This window comes from Netta rufina (genome assembly GCF_964035555.1).
Source record: "Netta rufina genome assembly, chromosome: 21".
Taxonomy (NCBI): domain Eukaryota; kingdom Metazoa; phylum Chordata; class Aves; order Anseriformes; family Anatidae; genus Netta; species Netta rufina.
This window is the reverse complement of record NC_140145.1, coordinates 8,633,355-8,659,776: the sequence shown is the minus strand read 5'-3', so window position 1 is coordinate 8,659,776 and position 26,422 is coordinate 8,633,355. Positions and strand designations below refer to the sequence as shown.

The following is a 26,422-nucleotide window of genomic DNA, read 5'->3' as shown; positions in this document are numbered from 1 at the left end:
CTGTGCTGAAAGACGACAACGACTGTGAGATGTTACGTACTATGAAAACCAACCACGACCTGAACTCCTCAGCACCAGCCGAGGCATCAGCAAAGCCTGGGGTGCAAGGGGCAAGCGAGACACGAAGCCAACGCTTGGGTGCACCTCTGTACAGTCACCACACGGCGCTTGGCAAGGTCCTGCCCAACACCCGGCCAAGTCCTCAAGGTGGCACACGGGAAGGGAGGAATCCGGCCACTCTCCAAGCACCACACAGGATGCCAGCGATGCTCGAGAAGGCGAGCCCAAGAGAAAAAAGGCAGGGGCTGTGCAGGTACCTGAGCAAACGCACGCAGACGCGCACCTCTCCGAGGACCGCATGTCGGGCTAGGCGTGGGATGTGGAACACAAATTAGGACTCGCTCTGAAACCACAGGAAGATCAGATGATAGCTCGGGCAGCAGAGCTGAGTGCTGCCTCAGCAACTTTTCAAAGCTGTTTTTCCTGTCTTGAAGAGGATGACATAGAAAATAACACACTCCACACTCAGAGGATTTGATCATCCATTTAAAGAGGGGATCTCTGCTCTGCTTCCCAACAGCTGTTGCAAATCTGCGGGATCAAGCCAAAGCTAACACAGATGTGGAAATAATCTGCAGACTATTCAGCCCCAAATCAGCTGATCCTCTCCAAGTCCTCTTCAGTCCTGATCACGGTGCACGCCTGCTGAATTCGACACTCAACCCCAACCGCCTGCTGGAGAAGGAGTGGGGAAACACAGCCCCACTCACGATGCCATGTAGGCTGATTGGCTTTACAGAAACCGATCTGGCTCCTGTGCAGGTGGTTAAGTCAAGCAGTCCAGTGGAAAAAACAGAGTCACCAGATTCCTCTGGTAACCTTATCCATAACGCAAAGCATCGCCGCGCCGTGCTGGAGGAGCTGGAAACCACAGCCCTGAGTTTCTCTGCGACTCCATCGACAAGCAGCTGCAAAAGGCTTTAGAATAACCATTTGTTACTTGAGGTCAGAGGGTCCTAACCACCTGGGACCTGAGAAGTGATGTTCCCAGCTCCATTACGTCCCGTCACCTCCAGCAGGTGACAGGCAGTCACGGACCACAGGCACTACAGCAGCACAAAGCATCCGCGCTGGTTGTGAGCAGCTCTACGCACCTGAGCCAACTGCTGCATCCCTGGAGGACTTGGAAACGCCTCACCATGAGGCACATTTCAGTAATTTTTCCAAATAAAGGCGTCAAACTGGAGGCCACCCCCCCAGCAAACCACTGTTTTCCGTGCACAGCAGAAGACCAGCTGGAATCCGGCCGGGGCAGATGAAATCCCCCCCTGCTCAGTGCGCTGCTGGGAAAGGGAACCCCTTCTCCTAACAGCTGCGGGTCGCTATTTCTGGGCGTGCTGATTGATTTATCAGCCCTGGTCGCATTAACTTACGAGCATAAATCCTGAGCTGTAGCGGTTAACGCTGGCAAAGATAAAACACAACTGTTGGGAGCGCGGCCGGGGGGAGCGGGATGCAGCCGTTGCTGTCACGGGAGGTTTGCTCGCCAGCAGCCGCCCCCCTGGGAGCTGCATTTCTGTGTGATGTGGGACTGCGACAGACACCACCCTTCCATCCTCAAGTGAGGGATTCCAGAGGTATCTGCCCGTGCCAGCAGCAAGGGAAGCATTAATTCTGCACATTTTGCAGCCCTCCTGCAGCTCTTTATTTCTTGCAGATACCGTGACTGATCCTGTTCTGATCCCCCCACCGTCCTCCCTCGGTGCAGGGCACGGCAGCCCCATGACAAACACTCGGATCAGGAGGCAAGGCTGACCAACACACAGCAGGCAAAGTGCACGAAGCTCCCGTGGCCAACAAAAATAACCAGCAAAGCTGCTTCAGCAGGGGAAAATGAGGGAGGCCACAAACCGCCGGGCCCTGCACCGCCCTGCTCTCCTGGCCCCGCGCCGCGGGGACCCCTCTGTCCTCGCTCGCTCCCCGTGTTAAATCGCAGCTTTCACAGCGGCCTGACAGGGCTTACAAGTGCCAGGGGCCACCCAGGCTCTGCGAAAAGCAGGCACAGGGCCGTAGAACAACAGGCTGCTCCCTCACCCCGTGGGTTTAAATCCAGTTAACGCCTGTCCTGGCGATTCGGGCTGAGCTGAGGAGAAGGAGGAGGAGAAGGCCTCCCCTCCACGCCGCCCTCACCTCCTGCAACAGGAGCGGGGCACAGCGAGGGAGCCAAACCCAGGCGAATACAGGGGGGAGTTTGGGGGCAGATGGTGCCTGCAAGGTCTGACCTTGTGCAGGAGACCAAGCGAGCAGACTCGAGGTAAATTCCTGTCTGTTGTGCTGCCGCTTCTCTCTGAAAAGAAATTAAAACCTAATTATAAAACACGATGGTGAGAGAGATGCTGGCTCCGTTAATCAGCTGAGGAGGGAGGATTTGGAGTCGCAGTAAATGTGATTGCTGTGAACAACCCCTCACACGTGCTTCCCCCCAATGGCCGCGTCCCAACTGCCTGAGCTGGACTAGACAAAACCCAAAACGAAGCCCCACGGGCCGCTTGTCACAGCCGCCTCCCTCCTTGCTGTGGGGCTGACCCAGCCCCATGGGCCTGGGCCCCCCGCAGGCTCCAGAGAGCCCGGCACCGCCACGCTTTTGGCCGGGGCTTTTGTTCTGCCAAATGCTGTGGAGGCTGAAGCAGAAGGAAACCCTCTCAGTAGGGTTTTCTGGCAGAGCCCCTGCCAGCGGAGGACTGCTCTTTATGTATTTCCAAGGAGCTCCGCAGCCAAAGTCCTCGAACGAGGGGACCGGGGCCAGCACAGTCCCTGCTCCCATGACGCCATTTCCCTCTCTTATCACCCCTCTCCCAGTCACGCTGAGCATCAGCACCACTGGTACCAGTAAGGGGAATGGGTACAGAGGTGCACAGGCTCTGTTCCCACCACAGCCCTGTCAGCCTCATCCCACAGCCAAGTGCTTTTCTTTCTCCATATTAAATCCCATTAGGATTTGCACCGCGACTCCACCCGGACCCCTCTGTCCCCCCTGCTGTCCCCCACCAAGGTGACAGCACCTTTATTCTCCTCATGAAGTGCCCCAATTACCGCTCCTTGCGATTTAAAGGATTAAGCAGGCAAGGCAACCGCGAGCTGAGCATTTTATTTCGGGGCAGAAAAGCATATGGCTGCCAGGCCCTGGCGCGCACGCCAGACTCGGAGCGCAAGCTGCCTTATTTCCTCCTGACACACATTCAGGCTGACAGACTGGATCTTCCGCAACCCACATCTGATATGAAAACATTTAATTTGAGCAGGACTTAAGGGCGGTTAACATGATCTATGGCGAGCAGAGCCCCGGGGCCTGGCGCAGGAGGCGGGCCTGCCTCGCGTGTGCTGGGCTGGCGGCTCCACTGCAGCCGAGGATCGGGGCAAAGCCGCATCTGTCCCAGCACACGGGTAACAGCACAGGCAGCAAAACACACAGGGGGGATGCTACAGACAAGGCTGGTCTATCAGTGATACCGAATATGTCCTTTATAAAGCTCTTTTTTCCAGGTGATTCTCATTGGTTTTGAACAGACAGAAGATGAGGCAGAATCTGGGACAGTCACAGCCAGCACTAGGAAATAAACCTCCACACATTCCCAAGAAATGCCCTTTTTTCTCCATGTGCATGACTCGGTTTACCTCTTAAAAGGACATTTGTATGTAAGCATCTCGAGACACTTTATAAACCATCCCGCAGTTCTGCTTTGGGTTAAGCGATTTCTCCTTTCCCGCAGGACAACAGGCCTGGGGCTCGCACAGAAACCCACAGCAGAGATGGGTGCAGGAGCCAGGCCTGTCAGCCCCTGTAACCCACCTTGTTCAGGGTCTTCAGGGAGGTCCCAGCACAGTTTTCAAGCAGCTCACCCGATGCAAGTCCCCTCCACACCCAGGTGTGCGGCACGTAGGCACTGCACCGCTTCAGGGACTGATACACCCCGAAGGGAAGCACCAGCATCGTTTCTGGCATTTACCAATACCAGCTAGCAGCCACAAAATCAAAACCCGACTGAGGATGAAGACCAAGCCACCTGTCACCCCCTCCCAAGCCACGTGTCAGGACTGGAACCCAAAGGGTCCGCGTGTCGCTGCTTTATGGTACGTGGCTGCTGGTAAAGCCCCACTCTGCCTGCGCTTTGTCATTCCCTTACCAGAGCTCTGGAGGTAAGACAGCAAGACAAACACATAAAGAGCAGTGAGGATGGAGGGAGTTCAAGTGTTTGTGGGAAAAATTCAAGACACATGTAGAAGTGTATCATACATGGCCCCTATAAATTATGCCCGCAAATGACTACCACTGAGTAAGAAACAGCTATGTAAACACTAAGGTAATAAGAAAAAATAATAATTTCTCTCTCTCTATGGGGAAGGAATATTTTTCCATCCATTTAGAGGAAAGGCAAGAAGTGGGGTGGTAGTTTGGGACGTCGAATGGAAGTTCAGGGTCTCTCCTGGTCCCAGGTCTCATCTGTCATCCCAAGCGGGCTGGCTGCCAGAGTTACCTCAATGCTGCAGCGCGGATTTCCTATCGGCCCCGTTTGCTTTCGCTGCTACCGTTCGCTTGAAGGCAGCCAGCATCCAGTGCTGATGGTAATCTCGAGGTCAAACGCCTCGCAATCGCAGATCACTACGAAAGAAACTCGTTTGAAAAGCCCCATGTTTAGACAGAGTTCCCACCGAACACAAAAGCCTTTTAAACCTGCAGGGAAATGGGGATTTTTTTGTTTTGTTTAATACACACAATGAGGTATTGGTGTGGTTTCTGTTTTGTTTTCAGCGGTTAATCCGAAAGGGAACCTTACACAATCAGATAAAAAACACACTAAAAACACCCTCGCTGAGAAGACAATAGGGTATTTGTTAGGACTGCAGCGAGCCCAGGGGTGGGCAGTGAGCGCCCCAAGCACCACGATGTCCCGCAGACCTCCACCACCGCCCCGATCCCACGGCCTCTGCAGAACGAGGATGCTGGCAAAGCAAGAGATGGAGCATTTCACCAGCATCTTCACCCACACCAGTATCTAGCCAAAGAGAAAGCTAGAAGTTATTTCAGACTTGTTTTCATTTAAATATATATATGGCTTAGAAAAAGCGTTATACCGAGGATGTCAGCAGTATACGTATGCCCTAAGCAAATGAAGTCACGTTTAAAATATAATAAAAATTAATGCATTCAGCCAACTCATGTAACATCTACAGAAATCCAAATGCAAGGAGACTCCAGCAGCATGGAAGCTCACCCCAGCTTGGACGGACAGAACTGGCGTTCACTTGTGTGAAGTTCTGGTGCCCACCTAGCCGTCGCTTTGCCCAAACTTACTCGTTTCTTCCTTTCCAATTCGAATACCGTGTAGAAACTCAGCAGGTCCTCAGACAACACTGAGCTTAGTACAAGGATTAGTACAAATAGCACAAACAGTTACAGCCACGGCCACCCCAGCCTCCCAGGGACGCCGGTGCTGACTCTGAGGCTGGCAGCACTCCCGGCGTGCAACCCAAGGAGCCTTTCACGCAAAGGTTACGCAGCAGAGCTAGGAAGGGACTCAGCACAGCCCCAGCCGACCCAAGCAGCGCTCTCATGGCTCAATGGGGTTTTACAGCTCAAGAGATTCACTCTGTAACCGTGCTCTGATCCCGGTCTGCTCGAGTTAAGCAGCCCCACGGGCTCCCAAACGCTGCTGCGGGAGCGGTTCCCCCTCGTGACACCACTGGGTTACCCTGGGGGCTTCCCATCGCCTCCAGGCAGCGGCTGCTCAGGACCCGCCGTGCCACGTTGCTGCGCTCCCCTCATCCTCCTACGCCCCAAACTGAAACTCAATCCTTGCTCAGCAAGGCTGCAGGTTGGAAATGGAAACCCGATGGGAGTGACGTCTAAATATGAAAATGCAACTGCGAGCCCAGCGTTAGCAATTAATCAACTGCACATGTTAAAAACCAGACCGGAATAACCCTAAACACGGCTCCAACGAAGCTAACACCAAAACAGCAGCAAAAGCTAGTATGGGAGATGAGAGAAACCCTCTCCTCACCTGGCTGCTCCCTTATGGATAGGCTCACTGCACTCTCTTCTAGTTCTTTAGAAAATTAAAAGCAAGTGACAGGGAAACAATATGGGATGGGGATGGAGTGGAGCTGGGCCCCAGGCTGAGCTGCCCATGCACACGGACCCGGGGCCCTCCGGCAGTGCCCAGCAGTGGGGTCCACAACCCCACATCCACTCTTGGTAGGTCAGGGTGGCCCCATCTTCATTTTAAGCCTCGAGTGACGTTTTGCAACTGCTGAAGCAATTAAAAAAAAAAGAAGGTGGCAATAAATCAAGAGAAGGGTCAAAAGCCGCAGCTACATCCTGACTCGACCCACGGAAGTCACTAGATATATGGTTTCTGAGAGCAGCAGGAGTCCATCAGTCAGCGTTCAGACACGATGTGACATCTGGGAGGCCACCACCGACCCCGCCGGGCAGCCTCCCTGTCCCCGAGCTGCCATTTCAAACGCAGACACGGCGCGGTGCGCAAGCAGCCGCAGCGACCCCGCCATCAACGAGACGCCGCTGCCAGGAACCGATGACAACGCGAATCCCACGGGGGCAGTCGAAATGTCAGATAAGACGCAGAGTATTCATTACCTCCTCCGACAGCCAGAGCCAGCTGGAGGCTGGGAAGCAGAGACTTCCCCGTGCCGAGCCTGCCCGTCGCCGCTCTGCCGAGGATCAGCTTTGAACCCGGAGGTGCTGCGGGCTGAGCGGCAGAGCACAGCCCTGGCTTCTTGGAAATAAAGAGGATTCTGTGCAAAAAGAAAGAGCCGAGCACGTGTTCCTTTATAAACCGCCCAACGCCGCTGTGCACTGGCAGCAGCCCTCCTCAGATGTGGCTGGCTTTCAGCTGTTACTATATTCAGAGCTTGTAAAATGCTTTGGGAGGATAAAAAATCTCGGCAGAAACGGTTACTGAAACTGCTTCCAGGAAATCGATCCGTGGAGACAGCGAAAGAGAAAGTCTTGGATTTTTACAAAAGCTTCGACTAGACAAATACCGCAGCTCAGGAAGTTTGGGTTCCTTGTCTTTTCGGCAATAAACAGGAGCTGCACCGGGGTTTTATTCTATTTGGGGCAAACAAAATGAGCTAAGTCACGGAGCTCTCCCCAAAGCTACAAGGGCTCAGCACATCCACGGCACCGCCCCGGAGCTCGAGCAGATGCCAGCCCTCGCCACCAAGGTGCAGACCCAACGGGGGGAGATGAGAGGGGCTGGAGGACGGTGCTGAGGGAGTTGGGAGGAAATCTCCAGCGGCAAATTCCCATTCATTTGTGGGCACGAGTGTGACATTAACACTGGAGCTCCAGCACAGCGTTGGCTGCAGAGCCAGCCAGAGATGAGGTGAAGGAACTGCCTTGAGAGGAACCGGGCGATGCAGGAACCTCGAACAGTTTGCACTTCTCAACGCAGCCCAACCCTCAGAGCGAGAGGGAACCTGTTCCAAAAGCGGCAGAAAACCCCTCGGGGTCACCTGGAGCTGGGGGCTTCCCGGCTCAAGCTGTGGATTTGTTTGGGTTCCTGCTTCGCCTGTTGGGTTTTGTCGTTACTGATTTTCTAGATCAAGATCCCAAGCTAACAAAACGCACGCTGCGGGAGCAGTGCTCTTACACATGGCAATAACACGAGCCTTCTCCAGAGCGCCTTGAGCTTTCTCCTCCTCCAAACTCAGAGCCAGGAAGCAGCGTGCTTGGGGCTGGACGAGCTACGGGAAACACAAACAAGTCATCTGTTTGCGTCCCAGCAGCTTCCTCCAAGGATCTGCCACGAAGTTTTGGGCTGGTCACCCCCTCTCCACCCCTCAATCAGAGCTGATTAGGTGCAGCCAGAGTCAAACTCCAACATATTCATCTCATTTGGCAGCTCTGCAGTTAGACCATTAGCTCCAAGCTTTTTCCCCTCTCCCTCCTTCTTGTTCAATTATCTGGCTTCATCTTTATTCCGTTTCCAGGAACACTTAGCAACAGGCTCTTGCAATCAGCTGCCAGCAGGCGAGGATCTGAGGAGCAGATTCGGCAGTCGCTGATGACCTTTCACTACACTCATGCAAATTTTAAAGAAAAGTATGTGAACAATTTGCCTTTTAACTATCCTCTGGTTCCACTCTCCAGGAGTTAATTCTCCTCATGTTTTAGAGACATCACAAACACCAGATCTTAGGATTTTACACTAATGAGAACAAAACCTGCGGCTTAATTTCCGTTTATTTGGTGGAATTTTGTTCCATATCTCACATGGGATCAGACCTCGGGATCAGACCTCGAACAGGCGAAAATTCATCGGCAGCACCTACCCGACCGTACCTCCAAACACCAAACCCTGGCTGGGACCCCAGGACTCCTCTCTGCAGCAGGACAAGGCTCGGGTGCTTCTCGTGGCCTTTGGCTTTGACTGGTAGAAATGTGAAGCCTCCGCTCCAGGACACCCCAAGGGTACGTCTGGGGCACAAGGACAGCCTGGCTCAGCGAGCTGCACCACGGGGCATCACCGCATGATGTCCTTTCTCCTGGAAATTAATTCTTTCTATTCATCTGGTGCAAGAATTCCTCTATTTCTGGCAACGACAAGGATCTGGAGGGATCAGGAGTGTATTGAGAAGACCTCTTGCTTCCTCCTGCTTCCTGAATGGTGTTTGGAAATAGGAAAATCATCTGCAGCCATCCCCTCTGAAAAGAGGGGGGAAAAAGGCTGGCAGATTCCTGACACTTAAGATGATCTTAAAAAGGATCATCTACTTTTTTCCTTCTTTCAAAAGCTGAAAAGCCTGAATAAGCATGTCATTGATCTGCTTGCTGGGAACAGCATCTGGAACATCAGGCTCTGCCTGAGACTGCAGAAGCTGCACCAGAGTTCAAAGCAGCCAAGACTGCTCTTGAACCAGATGCTGCTCGCTCTCCGCGAAACGCCTGTGGATCTGTGTGAGAATGATTAAGCAAAATTGCTCCCTCTTTTTTTTTTTTTTTTTTTTCAGATTTATAACTCCAATCTGTTTTCTCTTAGGGGGCAGATGCTCGTTACCCACACAGAGCACATCAAAGGGCAGGAAGCGCAGGACAGCCGCCCCGCCACCGCACCACGGGGCACGCGTACCGCCGGACCTGCCGACGGCCGCCCGCTGTGCTCACCCCGATCCTGCACAGAACAGTCTGACAGAGGCCCTCGGAGGAGACACAAATCCTCAGACCCGATGGGCTCATGGTCTGGCAGCTGCTGCAGTGCCACATCTTCACCTCCAAGCTCCGGCGTGGCTGCAGAGGGAACCCAGCAGCGGGGTGAGCCAGAGAGGGACGCCTCTCCTTGACCGAATGCTGCCAGGTGGGCTGAGTGTCCGAGCAGTGCATCCAGAAAAATGTGAGTCTCCAGTCCCAGGAATCAACTGAGGGGCTCCCGGGCTTCAGATGAGTCTCCTGCCCTCTCCAGTGCCACCAGGGACGCTGGAGGACAAAATGCTGTGGGTGCATCCCCACGCGACCCACCACGCAGCCCGACAAAACGTCCCCGCAGCAGCGGGGTCAGAAGCAGATTAAATGGGGTTGGGACCCCAGACTCCCCATCATCATCAAACACCACCCTGTAACCAACAAGGACTATGAAATAGCGAGACACACATCAGGCTGCATTCAGGGAACAAGCTGGGGCTTACTGGTTCACACTGGTTCTCACTGTCAGAAAGGTCTCTGCCTTGCCAAAGCTCCAATTCTGATCTCCAGAGAATAAACACCACTGAGAGGTCCCTTTGAGCCCTGTTTCGCCACGTGGCTTCTCCGAGCCTCTGTCCTCTCCTGGTGACACTACAAAGGCAGGCAGCCAGGGGCTACTCCAGCAGCAGCAGTGACAGTAAAAACCGGTAATGTGTTTCTGTAGGGAAGTCTCTTGATGCTTCACGATTCGAGCCCTGCTATTTCAGCATCCCTGAGGAGCTCCACGCATCGGGTGCAAGCCGAGTGTCTCTCCAGGATGGGAAATGCGCTTCCTCTCATTAGCTGAGCCCAGGCTTGCAAAGCAAAACACGAGAGACCTGCAACTTCCCCAGCCGGCACCGCCGGCAAGCCAGCACCTTCCAATAAGGCCTCTTCGGAGGCTCATTAACGAAATAACAACATTAAGAGAGCATTGCGCAAGGAAGTCGGTGCCAGGAATCTCTCAATCATCTGCGAGAGGCTGATCCGAGAGGCAGGACAGGGAGGACTTGCTTGCACAAGCCGGCAGGCAGGGAACAATTTATCCAGAGCAGGGCTGAGCACCGCTGATGGACGGCTGAGAGCCAGCCCTGCCCCAGCTCCTCTGCATTTCAGCACAACAGCTCCGTAAGCGCGATGTGAAATGAATCCTGGCTGCACGTGGGTACCACAAAGCTCCATCATCGGTTCTCCGGACAACGCCTTTCCCCTCACCTCAAATAGGGCAAAATGCTGGGGCTCTGGCACAGCCATTTCCCCGTACCCAAGGGTCTCGTGTCTTCAGCTGTGCATTTGCTCTTGGCGATCAGCTGAGCCCCTTTTAAAACCAGAAGTTGTTAAATGCCTACAAGTGCGACGATGCCACGGCACGTCCCCATACCACAGACGCACCACGTTGACCTGTCTGGTGGCTTTCACCCCACAGGTGCCAGCCTGAAAATTGCCTTTTCCAGCAGTGAACCCCCTTCCTGTGCACTGCCAACATAAAACAGGCTGAATGGTATCTCAAGTGTCCTGAGAAACTTCTCCCTGCAGGTTCAGATCTGGGATGCGGGTGAGATTCATCCCAGTTCCATGAAACCTTGAGCAACGAAGGACAAGTGAAGAACCTGAAATCCTCGAGCCTGACCCCAAACCCAGCATCGCTTCTTACCCAAAGCCTGCTCTGCCCTTTCTTTACCCTCAGATTGCATGGGACGATGCTCAGGTCTGTAACTGCTTTCTCAGACCTGAGCCAGCCTCCTCAAACAGCAGGCAGCCTTTGCAGGCTGGTCAGGACGTGACCCGAGGGGCACCAAACTTTGTGCATTTAATCCCTCACCTGACTCAAAGCCTTGCCCCACGAGGTGAGAGGTGAGCGCCTGATCAAAGGCCTCATCCCCAGAGCCTCTCATTTATTCCAGTTCAAAGAGCTCAGCGAACTCAAGGCAATAAGTCACCGGCTCAGATATTTAAAGAGGAGCTCGGGGAAGGGCGCCTGCGAAGCAGGAAGCACAAAACTTGTTTGGGCCTGGAGCTACGGTGCTGTTAAACTGCATCCCGCTTTGGCAGGGCTCTGCAGCGACCGTGCTCAGCCCTTAAAACAAGCAAGTGAGCAGAATTTGAGTTAAACGAGCAGCCCAGGAAATGCCCAAGTGCTCACGTACCTCCCAGTGAGGGCGATGCTCCGGAGGTTTTCCTCCCCCCGCAGCGGATCCGCAGCCCAGCGGCACCGAAGGACGGCCAGGAAGGAGGGGACTGATGCAGCAACGTGCAGGCGGAGCTGGCAAGCCACGAGGAGCCAGATCAAAAGAGATGCTGAGTTGTAACTTCTTAAAAAACAGCTACCCAACAGCTGTGCAAACTCCTCACTCCCTGGTAAATGCTGAAGAGGCACAAAAGCTCTCTAGCTGCGCTGGTGGCATGGGTTTGCTGTAGCCACTGGTTGCGTTCTTCCACCCCAAGAGGCTTCAAGCCCAGCACAAAGCCTCGGGTGTGTCTGTTTCTGCAGGACATAGCCTTAAAAAATGAGGCCTGGACGAGAGGAACAAGGCTCACCTCATCTCAGTAAGCACCAGGACGGGCACAACGCCGCTGTCACGGGCTGGCTGCCCGAGCAGAGTCCTTCCTGCCAGCGTAAGGACGAGGAGTGGTGTTGAGCAGCCCGAGGGCAGGCAAGCCTCCATCCTCCCGTGTCCCTCTGTCCTGGTGGGCTCTGGGGACGAGCCCCCAGCCCGCTGAGCATCTCCTTGCCCTGGCACTGAGACCAAGGCTGCCAGGAGGCAACGGCACCTAAGATGTGAGGGAGCTGGGATGCAGCTGGGCTCCTCTTCAACTGCTTCTGCCAGGCAGCCCAGCGCCTCATCCATCTTAATCCCTGACCACTGCGAGATGAAAACAATTTATCCTCATTCCCTGCTCTTACTGAGAAGTTACAAGAAATAAAAGTAAAACTAAAACAAAGATCAATGTTATCCTCCTTCTCAGACAATCTGCTAGTGACCTGGTCTTTCTCAGCATCCCTTTTATCTAGCAAAGTGTTTTGGCTGAAGCTTTGCAGAGAAAAGCCATGCGAGCAAGCTGGTTAAAAACCTGGTACTTTCATGTTTATACAGCCAGCTAAGCAGCACAGCACAAAGCCTTTCATTCCAAGTCTCTACTGACAAGCCAGCATTGATAAATTAACAAAAATCTAAGAGGTATAGGGGAGGGGAAAAAAGCAGTTCCCTACGTGTAAGGGCTCAGAAACACAAGACTCAAGTGAACAACAAGGAAAAGCCTGTACGAAAACCATCCCGAGATTTGGGGGGGACAAAAAGGGGGGAGCAAACACCACTGAAGATGCAAACAAACCCATTGCCTCCAAGATTTCACCACATCCAGAGGTGAACCCCACAGATGTCAAAGGTCTAGCTGCATCTCCTCTCCTAGATGCCCCCATTTCTAGGTGAAAAATAATCTGGGACAACCCTGTGAGCGCTAGCGAGCGCCTGGGGACGTGAGGGGAGCCGTGCTGCCCAGCTGCGGAGGTGTAACACAAACCACAGGCACACAGCGATGAGTAAACACCGACACAGAGCACAGCAGAAACTTCCCCAAGCCCCAGATCGCGGCAGACTGGGTGTGCGGAGCCGTGTGCTGCATCCTGTTGGTTTACATACTGTAAATGCGAGAGCCAGGAAAAATCCATCTTCTTTGTCATAACAAACCCTAAGGTAAACAGAAAGGCAAGGCCAAGCATATTATCCAATTAAACAGGCATGTGAAGGAGAACGAGCGCGCCGGCCATCCGGCCACTCCTGAGTTTTGCTGTTTCTCAGCGAATTCAGACAAATGCACCACGGCACAAAGGGTGCGGGGCAAGTGAGGCGTGGGTAAGCCCGCTTCTCCCGAAAAAAAAGCAAAGGAGCTCTGCAGGAGGCACCAGTGCTTCACAGGCGCTGCAGCATCGCTCCCACCTGCCCCACGGCAGGCAGCGAGCAGGCTCTGGCTCCCTGGCAGACGCGTGCCCCAGGGGCTGCGTTGGGCTCGGCAGTTTGTATAAACACCCAAACCCAGGAAATTCCCAGAGCATCCCGAACGGAGCCAGCTGGTTTGCAGAACTCAGCTCCTACTGGGAAACGTTCCTCGTCTCCGGTTTGTGAAGCTGGTGGGTTTTGCGAGGCGGTGTCGGGGGCGCAGCTGCCAGCAGACCCTGCTGCAGGGACAAACGGGCAGGCAGGGCAAAGCTCAGCCACCGCTGGCCTTCCTGCTGGGTGCCCTCCATCGGGGCTCTCTCCACAGGGCACAGCTGAGGACTGGAAGCTCCATGCACAAACATGTGGTGCTTCAGATTCCTGACTTCAAGCAAGAGGAGGAGAAAAGCTTTCTGAGGTCACCTCTTGCTCCTCAATAGCCACTGGGAGCCAGCAGCTCCACGCAGTGCTCCCAGACCCCCTGGCACACCGGGTCCCAGCCCACACCTCCGCCCCAGGTACACAAGATCCAGATTTACAAAGAAATGGCAGGGAAAGATTTAGAAACTTCTACCGAAAGATGCTTCTAAGCATAGCACAAAATAACCTCCCCCAAGCCTGGACGTGCTTACAAAAAGAGGAAAGGGACTTAAACCCAGCCCATTAGTGAAAAAAAATAGGCACACATCCCAAACTGTGTACTGATTTCTGCTCCACCTCATGCCTCCCACGGAGTCAGCAGGTGGCGGATCGCTGGAGGCTGAACACTACGGCAGGTCTGCGGGCTGAAATCGCCAAAGCATCCCCCCCCTTCCTCCTCTGCAGGTCGAAGGAGGGCCACGGAGAAGATTTAGCAGCGCAGCGAAGGCAGCAGGTTGTTGCGGTTACCTTTCATTCAACTCAAAAGAACACTGCAGCGTGTCCCCAAAGGGAGTCCATAAATAGCGAAGGATTCTGCCCTAATCCCTTATCTGTTCCTATCTGGATAATATGGCATTTTGACAAGCACTGCCAAAACGCAAATTTACAGCAAAGCGGAGATTTTTTGCATGGCCAGCACATGCTCTACAAACTCTGGATTCCAAGAAATAAACACAAGCCCCTTGCAGGAGACGTATGGCTTTTCGGATCCGGAGGCCTCACGCAGCTACGGAACTGTGCTCAGGAATTCTGCCTCCCTCTCCCATCCCAGGTGGAAGGAGGTTTTCACCCTGATCTTCCTCCACGCTACCATCAGCACCATCAATGACCGCTTCTGATACCACCACGTGCTTTTCTGCTCGCTTTTCCTTTCCTCGCTGACACTTAATAGCAGCCCCACTTCAGGCACCCTGCAAATCCACCCAGAACGCGGCCACGTCACACCTGGAGTGCCCCCTGGAAGGAAAACAACCGGGTCACCATCACCCAGCCTCCCACCTGGCTCTTTGCTTTCATTCACTGCTGGTGCTGGGCAGAGCCAGGCACCCCAGAGGGGCTGAGCTGGGTGTTTGGCACGGGCAGGGACATCAACGGGGACAGGGCCGGGAGCGTGGCCACAGCTACAGTAAACTGGAGGTACACTGCAAAGGGCATCCTGGAAAAAAAAAGGGAATATTGGGACCAAAACGAAGGGGGAACTTCCTGAGAGCCTGCCTTCCCCTGGGAGCCACATCTTAAAACCAGGTACAGAAGCAGAAAGGAAAATGGTGGAGGCAGAAATTCAACGCACGTGCACGGTCAGTGCAAACAAATACATTTAGCCCAGCCAAAAAATCAACCCTGGAAATTCACATCCATCCCCACAGGCACCAGGCAGGATCGTTTCCTGCGCCGTGCTCTCCAGGTGGAACTTTAAATCACTCACCGATGAGGACTGCACACACCTCCCCCGGGAGCCTATGCCACAGCCCAGCACACAGCACTTATCCTGGTGGACCACAACAGCTCGGTGCAGCAGCAGGATGGGGAAAGTGCACAGCAGATTACAAAAAAAAGACACACAAAGCCATTTCTGACAAAGGGGAAGTGCTGCATCCTTGCCAAATAGCTGTTGTTGGCCACATACCCTTAGGATTCTGTCTACTCGCAGGCAAAATGTGAAGTCAAGGATATTTGTTTGAAACCCGCAGGCGGACGCTGAAATTCTATTAAAAAAAAATAAAAAAATACAACTGGCATTGATTCTAAAAGCTTCCCACCGCTGGGACTGGGATTCAAAACCAGCAATGGACAGCGAGGCCAAAACACACTCGGAGCAGACGCCTGCAAAAGATTCCAAGGGAAATTAGTTATGTGGTTTTCATAACAAAAATAAAATAAAATCCAACGTTCTAAAAAGGAAAAAAAAAAAAAAAAACACAACAAAAAAGGCAGCTTCACCGCGCTGTTTGGGGATCACTCTGGACCTGCCGAGGTGGGAGGCTTGCTGCAGCCCCCGCGTGTCCCCGTGCAGCTCTCAGGTGGCGCAGCGAGGGGAAAAGCAAACGCAAAGCCCCGAGCGGGCAGCAGGTCCTCGCCGTCCCCACGGCTTCTGCAGGGAAGAGCCCGGCTCACGAGGCAGCAGCAGCTCTCCTTTGGCTGCAGGAAGGCCCCTCGCTGTCCGTCTGTCCCCACCAGCAGCCGGGAGCTGTCACCTCCCAGCGCTGCCCTCCCCAGACAAGCGCAGGGTGGGCGACCCACGGGATTTCCAGACAGCCCCAACTTCCCTCGTTCTTGTGCGCTCAAGTCAGCCTTATGCCATAAGCTTCTTTTTTTTTTTTTTTCCCCCTAAGTGATTTTTTTGTAGCTGAGTCACACTGAGCTGCTGCCAGGAATTTTTTTTATAATTAGTGAATGAGAGCAAGGTTTTGCCTGAGCATGCCTGACAACATCTGCTGATGGCAGAGAGCTCGTGGAGCGTGGCTGAGCCCTTCCTCCCAGCGGCACGGCTGACGGGGCTCCTCCTGCCCGTGCGGTGTGAAACGTGTGCTGCTTCTGCCAATCCACATTTTGAGGGGATGGAGATAAACTGGAGCGAAGTCCGAAGGGTAAGGGAGAAGGGAGGGAAACGTGGGCTGCCTCCCGGCTTAGCAAGCGCCTTGCGAGAGCATCCCCGGGACAGCGTCGGCAGCTACGCGCCTCGCCGTCGAGCTGCATAGCTGCAAAGCCACCGTGCGTCACATCTTCCTTAGAGACAGACGACGGTATGAAGTTCCAGAAAACCACAGAAAAAATAACTTCCTCAACCTCTGTCTTCGATGGACACGGGAGCTGTTTTGCAAGTGAGGGTCCAACCTAAAGATCAAGCAGAAGCCACGTCCGATAAGCCAAAAGCAGACATCTGGCGGCAGCAGCCTCAGCTACGCACAGGATCCTTCCTGGACGATCCCAAACCCTCAGCTTTCTACTACAGGTCAGAAAAGCAAACGAATTACCACCTTAAGGATGAAGTCTCCCTGTAGGGTATCCTACAGAGCGATGCCTGTACCCTCCACACACAGCTCCTTCCTCACCTGGTTCTGCAATTTGTATCACCTCACAAATGGCCAAGCCAAGCCCTACAGAGCGAGGACGTGCTGGAAATATATTTTCTCTGTAGCTTTGGTCTGGTCCACCTGTGCATGGTCCTTTTCATACGGACACATGCCACACGTGCATGAAGTCCTGACGCAGATGGCACCGAGAACAGGAGATGCTCCTCGGGTGGGGAGTTACCCAGTCGCTCACTGCGGTGCTGAGCCCTCTTCACTTCACGCTTCTTGTGTGCTGCTCCGAGGCAAAAATGAAGGCGTGTTGCCGCTGCCAAGCTGGGATACTTCTCAAAGGATGTGAGTTTTCATAAAATCCTGGAGAGCTACGTACCTAACGCCTCCATTTTGTAGCTGAAGAGAGGAGGCATAAAGGAGCTTCGGGCATCCAGGCCCAGATCAGCCTACAGCTCACTCTTTAGGAAACAAATAGCGGTGAGCAGCGTGTGACATGTTTGCCGTGCCACCTCCCGTGAGACCATCTGCAGCAGGAGCACACCGAGTGGCTGCAAACCAGCCCTGGGACTGGGACCCAGGAAATCAAGGCACCAGTTGTGCGGGAAGGGCAACAAACCCCACGCCAACACGACCCCTGCAGCAGCGGCACAGCAGGATGCTCGTCTCCTTAACCATGACTTTACCCTTCCTGGTTTTCCACAGCTCTCCTCGCTCCCAGCCCCGTGCCGTACAGGGCAGAGGTCCCACATACACAGCTGGCCACCTCCATCTCCCTCGCTGAGCTCTGCCCATCCCGTACAAGCAGCGAGGGCAGGGGTGCCATGGAAAAACACAGCCCACGATCCCGTAATTAGAAACTGCTTCGTAACGCGTACAGGGGGCTGAATTAAGGTTGCAGAGGAATACTGTAAATTGGATGCACATTTCTTGTTCCATTTTACTGCCTTTTTTTTTTTTTTTTTGCTCTCCCCCTTATTTGGCTTTGGCTGCACTTCAGATTAAGCTCCTAATAAGGGCTGGAGTTGGACGAGGTTTCTCAGCCCATCAGATTGCAGCCTTCCAAGCCATTGAAATGAGATTCAAGCTGAACTTGAATTTTCAATAGTTTGGCCTAAAGGCAAGGGTGTTAACAACAGACCTGCCAACACCTTCTCTATGAGAAATGTCTGAAAACATGTCTGCACATCAAATACTGCTCGGGCTCTGGTAGACAAAAGCCACAAAGCTAACAGCTCAAACCCACTGCTGACTTGCTCAGCCAGTTCTCCTGTCAGTACAGCCCAAACGTTTTCTCTGAAGCAGAGGACCTCTATATTCTCTCTAGGAAAACTCTTCCCCACCGCCAACAGCACCAAGTCCTGCCCTAGTTTCATTACGACAAGGTAAGGTGGAATGAGGAGAGGTGGAGATATCCCAGTGGACGTGCAGGAGCAGCTAGATCCACACCAGTTCACCCAGTGGAGGATCCTTCAATCGCTCCCGTTGCTGAGATCAAAGTAATTCCACCGACATCCAACTGGACGAGCCATCAGAAAACAGCACGTCCTGCAGCCAACTGCTCCTACAAGCAGCAAAAAGCTAAGCAGCAGCTTTCTTTTCCTTGTTAAACACGCTTCTCTTTTTTAATCTACACTCTAGGATGAGATGAAAAGGTCAGCCTGAATCCTAGAGCCAAGGTAAATGTGACAGGACTGGAGCACATCCCTAGTGTCAGATGAAGTGTGCGCCTTCAGATCTTGGCTTCCGTGGAGGAGGGCTTCCAGCGAGACCTCTGCCGGTATCCTGAGCAGGTTTTGTTTCATGTTTTTTAAATTACTGAAGTGTGTTTTCTTGAGGACACCAAGGCTTTGACTTCCCCATTACCAAGAGCTTTTCAAATTCACATCTCTGGTGCCGTGGGTCTGAAGAGCAGCCCCGGCCGCCTGCCCTCCCCAGCTCTGGAGGCAGCAGGGAAGTGCAGGGAAAGCAAAGCGCTCCTCTTGCTTTGATGATGAATGATAAAGAAAAGGAGCGATGGTTTCTTGAACTGCATCCAAGGGAAAGTAACCCTGCTAGAGTGCCTGGCAGGGCATCAGCAGCAATGGAAATTTCAGCTTTCAAAGAACAGAAATCAGACTCCAAGAAGGGGGCGGGGAGACCCTGCAGGAGCTGAGGTGCCACTAATTCCACAGATTGTTTTACAGACCCCTGCTTCTCTCCCATGAAATTATATCCTTGGCAGGAAAACCATCTGGCTCCGAGCTCTTTTGGTAAGTGGAGCGTAAACAGCATGGAAAAGAGCTCGTACCTGAGTGACAACCAGGCTGGGATGGGATGCGCCAGGCTGGTCCTGCACAGGCAGCAGAGCAGAGGGAGGGCAGCCAGACCACTGTCGGGACGGGCTTCCACCAGTAACAACCAGGCACCGAAAAAGTGCACAGAAACGGCAGCTCCCGACTCTGAAATCAGGAGCTGTCTGGCAGCTTTGCATAGGGTGACACGACCTCGAGGAGAATTACGCACCGCTGCGTCTTCACCCTGCTCAACACCCCTGGTTTGTATAGCTTGAAGCTCCGGAGGAAGCAAACACTGAGTAATGAGAGAGGAAAACAAAACAAAATCCCAAGAGATGCCGCTGCCCCAGCTCGGGCGAGGCAGAGGCTGTCCTCTGCCACCTCCCTGGCAGTGGCCACCACGGAGGTGGCAACTCAGCACCACCGTGGGCGACGATTCCCCTCACGCTGCCTCTTCAGCCCAGGCTTGTGCTTTTTGCACCAAGCTGGTTTCTTCCCACGGCCAGCAAACCCTGAGAAGCGCACACGGAGCAGCAAAGGCAAGGCACAATCTGTAACCGCGCTAATTGCTGGGATAATTACAAAGTGAGAGAGCAGGCTAAATACCAGAGGGCTGAGCATCGGCACAGAACCGCCTTCCTTCTCGGGAGCTGCCTCACACACACGACCTTCCTCACCACGAGCTGTACCTGCTAAGCCATCTCCCTGGTCCTGAGCAGATGACAAAATAAATACATAAATCAGTAATTCTTCTTTTCAATAGATTTGACCTTATTTTCTCCTTAGTGCGGCAGGATGAAAAGCTGTTCCTATTGAGCAATTGAGGTTTTTCCTGCAACAGACATGAGCTGGCTTGTTCTGAGCATTTAGGATTTCAAACCCAATTAAGTAAAGTAACAAATGCTGCACCTAAGGGTTTCCCAGCCCCCAGGAGGAAATGCTTTATACATACCCAGATTTTTCCTAGCTTCACCACCGCATACTTGAGACGTGGATCAAGGGATGAATCACATTTTCAGATTCTTCACTACAAAGCTCAAAGAAACCCTAAATGTCCTAACCTCCACCTGTGCCACCAAGCAGCAGTCGTGTCATGCTGGGCTCTCCTGCCTTGCTCCGTGCCACTCGGTGTCCATCTGTCCTGGAAGCGTGCAGCTGGGGGAAGGATCTCTGGATAATCCCTGCTATAAAATAATCTGGAGCTCTGGATGATCCACGCTGGCCATCAGGAGCTGCTTCGTTTGCTGTGTGATTTCCCAACAGCAGTGAAGGGGGAGGATGTTGTGCCACACATTGCAGAGAATCCCATGGAGCCCCGACTGGGCTGCTCCCCGCCTGCACAGCACCGACACCCCCAAAAATAAGCAGTTTTACCCCAAAGACGGCCTCTCCTTGTGTGTTTGTGCAAACAGGGCCCGGCACAACAGCCCCCGAGCCCCAGGTGGGCCCTCAGGCTGTGCCCGGGGGTGTTAATTCAGTAATTAGAGGGATGGCCACAGACAGAGGTGGCATTCGGTGGCCTCTCATCCTATCAAGTTTTATCCTAGCGAGGCTTTCACGCCAGCTGCCCCGCTCTTTCAGCTGTGAAGCCTGCAGTAAATCCTCGCGGAGACAACATCAAACAGAGGATGCTGGACGGGGCCCAAAGCAGGGCGGCCGGTCAGGCAGCCCGAGCCAAAAGGCACGGCTCACGGGGCATTTTAGACTTCAGCCGACTAAAACCTGGATCATTCCTGCAACTCCAAGTCAAGCTGCCTGCAGCACGGCGCCTTCCCAGCCAAGGCAGCACTGCTGCGGGTCCCGTCCCGTCCCTGTCCCTCTGCTCCCGTGCTCACCTTGCCCCTGGGGACGAGGCTCCTCCTGTCACCACCCTTCCACCCCGAGAGACACCAGCAGGGATTTGTCCGCAGGGGAAGGCAGGGACACCCACGGCCCCTTCTGGTTCACAACCTGGCAATTAACTGGCTCGAAAACTGCCTCTCTAGGCAAAAACCCATCCTGGGAGCGACTGGGGCAGCAGACGCTGCTGCATGCACAGCCCAGGCAATAAACACCTTGTGCCAAACGGGGCCCTGGGTGCTCCCGTCACACAAAATCACTCAACTTACGGCCAGGAGGCGTGGGAGCGACTGTCAAGAAAGCCTACAAGGCTCCGAGGACAAGCGTGTCACGAGGGGAGGAAAAACTGCTCGGCAGCAGCCCTCAGCTTGTTCCATTCCTTAAAAAAAACATAAAAAGGAATCAAAGCTACGCCATACGTTAGCACTTAACTAGTCCCTGCCCTCAATTTCCAGCCATTTGTACCGCTCCCTGGAACCCCCTACTCCTTAAATTTATTTCTGTGCATCTCCACCAACACCAGAGACCCAAACCTCAGTAATCTTGGTGGGAGGCACCCAGCAGCCCGGCCCCATCGCAGGACTAAAACCTATTTGTGCAAACTCGCACCGTGAAAGCCAGGCAGCAAATCTGCCTATGGAAAACTTCCCATGCTTTCAGATTAGCAGATCAAGCTGGAGGCATTAAGACCTTTCCCGTTGCGTGTCTGTGAAATCCAGCTCTGAGGACACAAAACCGGGGCTTTTCTAACCCTGGAACGAAGCGATTTGGGGAGCGTGCAGCGCGGCGGCGGGGGGCAGGCCGGGCTCACGTCGCACGGGGCTGGAAAAGCCGCCGGCACCCGGAGCAAGGAGGCTGCTGCTCTGCTTCCCTTCCCTCCAGACAACAGGCACAGCAGCTTCATTTGAGCTCCAAAGCTTTGGGAACAAACCCTCGCACGATTTGCAAAGCTCCCCGAGCACGGAGATGGCAGGGGAGAGGTGGTTCTGAGCAGCTGGTAATGGAGCAGCAACGCAGCCTCTGTGCTACTGCCGCCAAGCCAAGCAGAATTAGAGAGGGAGCAGCCTGCAAAGTAAACGTGGGGAGTCACCAGCTTAGGATACAATCAGCATAACTCCTCGCCCTGCTAAACAGCAGCTATCAGTTGATAAAGAAGCGCATTCCTGGATGCTGAGCGCCCAGGCAGTGCTTGTGCAGCAGGATTTGTAACCTGCTGCCCTTCAACCCGCCCTAAAAGCACCAGAGCAGCATCCAGAAGAACTTGAACTTTCCTTTGGAGACTTCACCCTGACACAGGGCCTTTCAGCAGAGGATCTCGGAGCACCTTACGACCATTTAATTAAAACTTCCAGCACGGGAGCAGCCTCCGGCTCACACAGCAGCACAAGCAGCTCTTTCTTCTGCGCTGCTGCGGCACCCAGCTCAACCGGGAGTGGGACCCCGCAGAGCTGGTGGATATGGCCCGAGCTGCACCCAGCTTTTTGCAGGATGGAGTGGGGGGCTCTGGGGACAGGAGGGGAGATGGGGACCTGAGGGGGACAGCGCCCAGAGCCAGAAAGGGCACACGGAGCGACCAAAGCGCAGGGGAGGCGAAGGCAGAGACGGCAGCGAGATGGGGGCTTGTGCTGGAGGCTGGTCCGGTTAAACTTGTGCCCCTTCATCATTTAAACACCAAATATTTCCCCAGCACAGCAGCAGCAGGGGCCTGTCCGGCCACCTAGCAGCCCTGGAGGGTAGGTAAAATGGGAAACCACGCTTTTTTTTTTTTTTTTCCCTGCTTACCTATGGGGTGAGACTTTTGCTGGTTGATGTAAATCCGTTTAAACACCAGTAGGTTCAGACGTCTGCCTGTGTACAGTGTCAGCTGCGAGAAATGAGCTCACATCCAGATGCAGTGGCATGTCAGGATTAGCCCGGGCTGGGGCAGGAATGCTTCCATGTATGGAAAAATATTGGAGCACTGAAACCATAAGCTTGGAGCAGAGCAAAGTGAGAGGCCCTGTCAATGAGGCCGTGGGCTCAGGTTTAGAGGATTTAGCGGCTCAGATCCGCCACGAGATCCTCAGCACGCATTACCATAAACTTCACACTTTTTCCAAAAGGGACTCCCCTAGCAGTGCTGCGAGGGGGAGATCCTAAAGCCGTTTGTTTGCTCTGGAAGCGGGGCTCACACCGCTGGGTGCAATTATCGCTCCCCGAGCGGGGCTCAGGCGCTCACAGGGTGGCTGCTCGTACCTGCCCAGCCGTCTCTGCAAGGGGGCAACGTCCTCTTCAGCTGCTCCGGCACGAATCGAGAGGGCTCATTTGTCAGCACGCTGAGCTGCTGCTCGTGAAGTAATGGCTATGACTTCATCTCGCCAGGGGAAGTCTCTCGGGAACGAGGGAGAAGCAGAATTCCTCTCTCCAGCTCGCTCGCACAGTTGCAATTAGTTTCGGTTGTGTCCTGCTCTCTCCCGCACACATTACCTAATTCTCACCCAGATTCCTAAATCCTTGCACTGAAACGTAAAGCGAGGCTCCTTTCTCTGCTCCCTCCTGGTGGGGCTGCTGCTGCACCCCGCTGTCACCGCAGTGTCACCCGGAGCCATCCCAGCCACCTCACCTGGGCTCCCCAGGATGCCACCAGCTTTTTTTTTCCTTCCTTTAATGCCTTGGGCACCAACTAGGAACCTGGTAACTCCTGGCAAATTAATTTTAAATAGGGACCTTTGTGGAGAGGACTCCAGAGCCTTTCTCCCCAGCTGGGCAGGTCTGTTCCCGACCTTCCCGGCTGCAAAACTCACAGCACAGCCTCACAAACCACCCCATTGCTACGCTGCTGCTCCTGGCCTGGGAAATCCGGCTCTGCTTCTGCCCCAGGCAGCACAGGAGGACTCCCGGAGCCGGTCACCCCGCTGCATTCCTCCTTCCGAGCAAGCTCTGCGAGGTTTGCTGCGCCCTGAGTTTGCTTTCCTGCGATTCCACCGAGCAGGCTCCTGTCCTCACTCTCCTACAGGGCTGGCAGCACAGCTCGTGGTCCCCACGGCTCCCTAGAAGCACATTTGGGGCTTAACTCTGCAGACCAGCATCTCCCTGACGCTGCCTCCACTGCTTGTTGTCCCAGCACAGGCAGTGGGAGCATCCTGGGGGCTCTCCCCTCCTCATTTTGCGAGCAGAGGGGCTCGCTGTGCTCTGGGCAGGGGGCTGATCCCGCAGCAGCCCGCCAGGCAGGGCCCTGACGCACCAGCAGCGCTCAGTCAGTCGGTCACGCTAAATAAAGCCCGCAAATTCTCTGCGTATTAATTGTTGGTTTCAATTGTTGCCGGTGTTGAAAGGCGGACGTGAGAATATGCAGAAAACATTCCTGCATCTGTTTAGCTCTCCCCCCAGTCAACACGACACTGCATTTTCTTTGGAAAACTCACGGCGATGATCCGATGAGCCACCCTGCAGCGGGGCGCACACACACGGCGCCCGGGTGGTAATCCGAAATACACGCACAAATTCTCTGGTGGGAAAGAGAAGGAACGTATTTGTGTCTTTTTGCTTACTCATCAGCTCCTCGTTTCACCGCCAGCTCCTCCACTGGCCTTATCTTTACTTCGGGACCTTCGGATTTAAGCCGCAGTTGTATTTTTTGGCTGCGCAGCCAAATAGCGGTGGGACACAGCACAAGGAAGCCGCTCCGAGCAGAGGAAGGGACGGCAGCACCTCGAGCACAGCTCACTACAAGCCAGGCTGCCCACGCACAGCTGGGGGGACAAAACCCTCCTGCCCCTCCGAAAGGGGATCCCAGAAAGGGCACGATGCTGGGCTGCGGGTACCAGTCTGGAATTCATCCGGCCGTGGCACAGATTTCCTGCATGGCTTTTCCGGACTGTAAATCTCCCCGTGCCTTTTGTTCACCGCCTGTTCAAATTACAGGCTCCCCGAGGTAGGAGTCTAACACCTGCAGCAGCACAGGTTGGATTTCTGCAGCCACGGACAGGTCCCTGAAGTGTCTGCCACTGCAGCTGCCTGCCTGTGAAATAAGTGCCTGTAATGAAGCGTGTCCCGGAGCGGGGTGGCGAGACCTCGCTGGGGTTCGAACACATCAGCCAAAAAGTTCCAATAAAAGCCCAACGCGGCAGCGTTAAGGCATCAAGAGCAGAAGGGAGGCGAGGAAACGAGAGGAAATTGCTGCACACAAAGCACGAGTCGCAAGGAATCCAAGCGCCCTCCGTGTGCTCTTCCCTTCCCGACTGCCAGCGCACGGCGGTGGCACTGCCACGAAGCCACCTGCCTGGAGAACGCATCAAACACCTCGTGTGTTACACCAGGATGTGTCCTGTTACACCAGGAGCTGGCTTAAAGGCTCCGTACAGCCAGGATTATTCAGCACTCAAGCCAGCCTGAAAGCTCGGGAGTCAGCTTGTTATTTGCTGAAAGCAGGGGGCCTGAAATTATCCGTGAATAGTTCAAAGCCGCAGTTAATTCAACATCTCTCCTTTCAAAAGCACAAAAATCACAGATTCCTGGGGTGTGTAAGCTTCTTAAAAATGACAAACTACTAACTGCCAAATCAAAGCGGCAAACAGAAATCCGCATGGCTGATAAGACAAATAGTTGCATTTTAAAGAGTAATTAAATATCACTTTGGAATATTTTGCTTGGAACTTGGCTCCCTGATAAAAAATGGGAGGGGAAGGAGAAAGAGGAGGAGGAGGAAGCAACCCGTGTATACCAACGAGGTTTTTGCAGGGTAAATGCTCAGGCAAATGCTGCCCAGCCTCATTTCTTCAGCCCAGAGCAGCCCCTGGCACCCCTTGATGCTGCCTGGAGCCCCAATTCCAGCAGCTCGCCCTGTCCCCGCGTGGGGCAGGGGCGAGCAGCAGCCTGGGCTGATCCCCCCCGAAGCATCTTTTGACTTTGCCGAGATTAAAACCATAACCCAACCCGTACGCTGGGAACGTTGCTGAAAAAAACAGGAATGCAAAACACAGCAGAAGTGAAACCTTATCCCAGGCAGCACTAGCTGACCTCGCCGTGCACAGCTTTGAAACATTAAAAGTCCGTCCATGAGAAGGGATCAGAAACCTCCAAAACATCCCTCGACCCTCTCAGAAATCCTACCACTTCACACAGACTGCCCCAGGACTAAGAAGCGCCTCCAGACAGCGAGAAGTGATGGCACAAAAGGCTTGATTCGAGTCCTGGAGAAGGAGACGGCTTCGTGCATTTCAAACCCCAGTGTTATCAAACTGCTCCAAAAATCTGGAGCGGGCTGAGTCACGAGCCGGGGCCTGGGGCAGCTTTTTGGGCAGGACCTGCAGAGGCCAGCCCCCGAGCCAGCCACACGGCAGAGCTCTGAGCTCCTGCTGCTTCCCCCTGCCGTAAAGCCAGCAGGACGTGAACAAAGCACGGGCCTGATCCAGATACCCCCGAGGTTTATGGAGAGGCGTCCAAGGGCTCTCAGAGCAGGGCCTCGGATATCTGCAACGAGCAGCCGAAGGGATGCAATGAACAACCCGGCGGAGGACACACCAGCGAGACACGCAGAACATTGATTTCCCCCCCCGGGGAAAGCGCTCAGGCAGGCGGCGTTGGGGATGTGTGGGGAAACCCAGCCTCAGAGGACATCAGTGATGTTATTGCTGTTATTGCAGGACGTGGATTTTACACCCAGACCTGGGGGCTGCTGATCCTGGGGTTCCACTGCAAGGCCGG

At 54.1% G+C, this 26,422-nt stretch overlaps 1 protein-coding gene across 2 annotated transcripts in view; it reads right to left on the bottom strand.

Annotated features, from left to right (window-relative positions):
* Nucleotides 1-26,422, bottom strand: part of NXN (nucleoredoxin) — a 52,195-nt gene that overhangs the window by 19,735 nt on the left and 6,038 nt on the right. Inside the window, exon 1 of one of the 2 annotated variants that reach the window (XM_084299643.1) lies at nucleotides 1,155-1,260. The exons of the other annotated variant lie outside the window; for it this stretch is intronic. Coding sequence (XP_084155769.1) covers nucleotides 1,155-1,172 — 18 coding nt within the window. The 5' untranslated portion in view covers nucleotides 1,173-1,260. Of the gene's footprint in view, nucleotides 1-1,154; nucleotides 1,261-26,422 lie in introns of those variants that run through there. 2 annotated transcript variants of the gene reach the window in all.